The 5,000-nt window shown below is 46.4% G+C and overlaps 1 protein-coding gene across 1 annotated transcript in view; it reads left to right on the top strand.

Annotated features, from left to right (window-relative positions):
- The window catches only part of LOC143275258 (uncharacterized), a 17,175-nt gene that overhangs the window by 82 nt on the left and 12,093 nt on the right, over positions 1-5,000 (top strand). The window contains exon 2 of the mRNA XM_076579234.1: positions 2,163-2,272. Within this exon, the coding sequence (XP_076435349.1) occupies positions 2,165-2,272 (108 nt within the window). The 5' untranslated portion in view covers positions 2,163-2,164. The remainder of the gene's footprint in view (positions 1-2,162; positions 2,273-5,000) is intronic.

Genomic DNA, 5,000 nt, shown 5'->3' with positions numbered 1-5,000 from the left:
TGTGTGTGTATGTGTGTGTGTGTGTGTGTGAGTGTGTGTGTGTGTGTGTGTGTGTGTGTGTGTGTGAGTGTGTGTGTGTGTGTGTGAGTGTGTGTGTGTGTGTGTGTGTGTGTGTGTGTATGTGTGTGTGTGTGTGCGTGTGTGTGCATGTGAGAGAGAGAGAGAGAGAGAGAGAGAGAACAATAACGATAACGACAATGACTTTTTTTCATTTATTTTATTTTATTTTATTTTATTTCTTTCTTTTTTTTTTGTTATTTTTTATTTCATTTATTTTATTTTTATTTCATTTTATTATTATTTTTCTCAAGGCCTGACTAAGCGCGTTGGGTTACGCTGCTGGTCAGGCATCTGCTTGGCAGATGTGGTGTAGCGTTTTTAGATTTGACCGAACGCAGTGACGCCTCCTTGAGCTACTGATACTGATACTGTGTTATTAAGATGAAGGCCAAAGCCCACTTACTGAATGGAAGTACACGGAAAAGGGGGAAAGAAAAAAAAAAAGATATTCCACAATAAATCGGCAACACAAATTTCCCAATGGAGAGCACAGCAGCATCACACTCCCTGGAGAAAAGCTCTGTTCCAGTTTCAGAGCTGAAGACCTGGCCATCAAAACAGCAGCAGAATTCCTCTCCTCCTGTGGAAAGCCCCTTGGCAGCATCTCCATCTTCACTGACTCCATGTCCACACTCCAGGCCCTTGACTCCCCTGATCCTGGTCCACTGATCCAGTCCCTTAAGACCTCCCTCACAACCCTTACCCAAACAGCCCCAACGACCCTCCAGTGGGTGCCTGCACATGTTGGCCTCCCAGGCAACGAGCGTGCAGACCACCTTGCTAAGGAAAGAAGCCAGCTCACACAGCCAACCATTCCTGCCACGTATGAGGAAGCAAAAACTCTCCTCCGCAGCAGATTCCGAAGAGGCTGGGTCATCCTGAACGGAGGCTACCAGGCACACCAGGATCCCATCAGGACACTGGAGAGGAGACACCAGACTACTATCTACCGCCTTCGCACAGGCCACTGCGGCCTCCGAGCACACCTGAAGAGGATTGGAGTGGCAGCCACATCCCTATGTGATTGCGGCCAGGCTGACCAGACCCCATCCCATATTCTCCAAGGCTGCCCCCTGTATGAGAAGATGCGGCAGCAGTCCTGGCCTGGGGGTGCTGACCCCAACACCGAGCTCTGGGGGACGGCAGCCGATCTTCACCGGACGTCCGAGTTTGTGGCATCCCTCGGACTTCGATTCTGGCTGCGTAGCTGTCGAAAGCAAAAGAAAAGAAAGAAAGAAAGGCAACACAAATCAACCAAAGCAAGACAAGACGTGTGTATTTCAAGATACTCCGTGGGGATGCATGAAAATGTTACCAGTTGTATGTAACTGACGGACGCAATGATGGAGTCTCCCGTCGGACCGACGGATGAGTAGGCAGGCAGGCTTATTTGTCGGTGTGTGTCCTCATATGGGAGAAGAGGCCGATTCTGGATGCGCAGCACTTCCCACAGGTGTTGCAGGGGAAATAATAATGTCCACCCTTTACCCACCAGTTAGGACGAGGATCGAACTCAGGAAACTTGGGGGCGAGAATTCATCTCTAACCGTGGAGTGATGGCCCAGAGGTAACGCGTCCGCTTAGGAAGCGAGAGAATCTGAGCGTGCTGGTTCGAATCACGGCTCAGCCGCCGATAATTTCTCCCCCTTCACTAGACCTTGAGTGATGGTCTGGACACTAGTCATTCGGATGAGACGATAAACCGAGGTCCCGTGTGCTAGCATGCACTTAGCGCACGTAAAAGAACCCACGGCAACAAAAGGGTTGTTCCTGGCAAAATTCTGTAGAAAAATCCACTTCGATAAGGAAAACAAATAAATCTGCACGCAGGAAAAAAAAGAAAAAGAAAAAAAGGGTGGTGCTGTAGTGTAGGGACAGCAGCCCGAATTTCACACAGAGAAATCTGTTGTGATAAAAAGAAATACAAATACAGAATTCGGCCAACAAACCCGTCGCTTCCTGCACTGATCTTGACCCTGACCTTGGAATCGCTCTTACAGTTTCGGTCTGCCTGGAAAAAGTCCAGTACAGTCATGGTCAGATTGGGGGATGGGGGGCGGGGGTTTGTTCCATACTTTTGATAACCGTCTGTGTGCAGCTAGCCATGGCCAACACCCCTATCCACCCGTGGAAAGTACCCGGGGTACCTGGAGACTTCAGCGTCAGTGTGAAACGGGATGACCTCACGGGCTGTGCTTTGTCGGGCAACAAGGTCAGAGAGAGAGAGAGAGAGAGGGAGAGAGAGGGAGGGAGAGAGAGGGAGAGAGAGAGGGAGGGAGAGAGAGAGAGAGAGAGGGAGGGAGAGAGAGGGGGGGGGAGAGAGAGGGAGGGAGAGAGAGAGACAGAGGGAGGGAGAGAGAGAGGGAGGGAGAGAGAGAGAGAGGGAGAGAGGGAGGGAGAGAGAGAGGGGAGAGAGAGAGGGGAGAGAGAGAGAGAGAGAGGGGAGGAGGGAGGGAGAGACAGGGGAGGAGAGAGAGAGAGGGGGAGGGAGAGAGAGGGGGAGGGAGAGAGAGAGCATCTTTGTGAGAGGAATCATTCACGTTCAGCCGTCCTGAAATGGCCCTGTGCCACAACTCCGTGTGTGTGCGTGTGTGTGTGTGTGTGTGTGTGTGTGTGTGTGTGTGTGTGTGTCTGTCTGTCTGTCTGTCTGTCTGTCTGTGTGTTTTCATTCTTTACCAGTTGTTTCGCTTGTTAATTTTTTTTTTTTTAGCGACTTCTCTTTTACGAAGCCCATCAAAGCAATTTTCTCTAACTGTATTTGAATATCCGTTTCAAATTCCACCCTCCATTTTCCCAGTTTCCCCCAACTCCCCATTCATAACCCTCCTCCTCCCCCCTCCCCCTCCAACTTCCTCCCCCTCCTATGCTAAGCGATAACACTCAAATGTCAAAAAATAAATAAACAAATCGATACTCAAACAAAATATCTACAATCACCAGTATGTGTGACGGGACACAAACAAAATTCAGCAGCAGCAACCTACGTATTTTGAATCGTTTCTCGATTTTGTTTTTAATTAATATTTTCTGAAAACATGCCCAGCCTTCATGAATGAAGTCCCCCCCCCCTCCCCTCCCCTCCCCTCCCCCCATCCCTAACTTTTCTTGTATGAACCCTGCATTTTTGTCATAGTATGATAGTCAGTCGTGTCCGACTATGACCACCAGCAGAACAGCAGCTGTCCTGACTGTCTGGGCTAGAATTTGATAATTGTGGAGAGTGTCTTGCCCAAGTTACATCCCCACTCTCTGGGCCAAGAGGGTTTTTTTAGGACAGTCGGCAATAGAATGGTTCCCAAAGGCCATGGCTGCAGTACTAAGAGTCAGTGCAATCTTTCCTCCTAGTCTGAGAGTTATAGTCCTTCACAAAAGACTAGGCTGTAAATGACTTCAAAGATTCAAAGAAATTTAATCCTTTTGCCCTTAACTCACTCAGTACGACCAGTCCTCTCTTCTCCTCAACACAGACCCCTCGGATGTCCAGTGGGTGTCTGAATGACCCAACCTTTAGCTTTCGTCGTCAGAATTGTGTTATTTGTCAACATTCACCTCTTCAGTATAAGAACCTTCCGCTTGCAATATTTTGATGATGGTAACTGGGGTGAAACGCTGTTAACGTCGTCTCTTTCGGCGTTCGTATGGAGAGAGTTAAACTGCCCTTTGCCCTTATACTGACAAGTATGTTTCAGATGTAATAAAAAGTACACAGCCTTTCCAAGTTTTATGAATTTAACTTAGATCAAGTTGTGTTTTCTTCCCAGCACTGAATAAACTGCATAAACCGAACATTAACATATGTGGTTTATATCTATGTGGTATCAATTTATTTCGAATTACAGTATTTTGTGGACATTCTAAAACAAAATGAACTTCATCCCCATCAGTACCCATATTACATTCCTTGCAAATTCTGTTGTCTCTGTTTTCGCCTTCTCTTCTTCCTATTTCGATCTGCAGTTTATGGTTACTGCAACGAAACTTTATCAGAGGATATATGTAAGTATCTGGAAGTTGTGAGATATGTCATTCTTCAGTGACAAAAGTTGGGTTTGGTGTTCCCATAGAACAGACATTTAGTACTGTCTTCGAGCGATTTTCTCCATGCCTGAATGTACATATCTTTTAGACTTTGCGTAAAGGAGAAACCATTGAGCATACAGCTCTCTTAAGCATATGTCAATCTGTGTGTGTGTGCGTGTATGTGTGAACGTGTGTCTGCATGTTTTACATTTATTTGCTTATTTATCCTGTTGTTGTTTTTTTTCTTTTGTGTGTGTGTGTGTGTGTGTGTGTGTGTGTGTGCACCTAGATTTGACTTAATCAAGATTTTACGCCTTTTAATTATCATTATTATTAGTAGTAGCTTTTTATGCATTTATCCATTATTATTTTTTATTTATTATTTTATTTATTTTTTATTGATTTTTTTTAATGACTTTATCTATTTTCTTTCTTTCTTTTTTTTCTTCTTTTTTTTCTTCTTTTCTCAGCGCCTGACTTAGCGCTTTGGATTACGCTGCTGGTCAGGCATCTGCTTGGCAGATGTGATCTGGTGGTGTAGCGTATAATTATGGATTTGACCGCCGGAACGCGGGTGACGCCTCCTTGAGCTACTGATACTGATACTGATACACTGATACCGTGGCATAAGCCGAGCGTTGTGTTTTGTGCTAAACCCTGTGTGTGTTTAGAACTGGGCAGGAACAACTGGTAAGTTCGACGACAGAGGCCTTAGATTGCTGGAGTTTGCCCAAAAGCCATCGCCTTACCCTAGCCAATACAACTCCACCCGCATAAGCCGCTGTCCAGAACCGCAACCTGGCACTCACCCGAATTGGGCAAGTCCACAACCAGATAGACTTCATCCTGACCCCACAACTACGCTACAAGTCCAGTATCAATAAAGCCAACACAAGGACGTTCCCAGGACCTGAACCCTG

Source organism: Babylonia areolata, chromosome 30 (genome assembly GCF_041734735.1).
Source record: "Babylonia areolata isolate BAREFJ2019XMU chromosome 30, ASM4173473v1, whole genome shotgun sequence".
In the NCBI taxonomy this organism is placed as follows: Eukaryota; Metazoa; Mollusca; class Gastropoda; order Neogastropoda; family Buccinidae; genus Babylonia; species Babylonia areolata.
The sequence above is the reverse complement of the archived record's forward strand: the minus strand, read 5'-3'. Positions and strand labels throughout refer to the sequence as shown.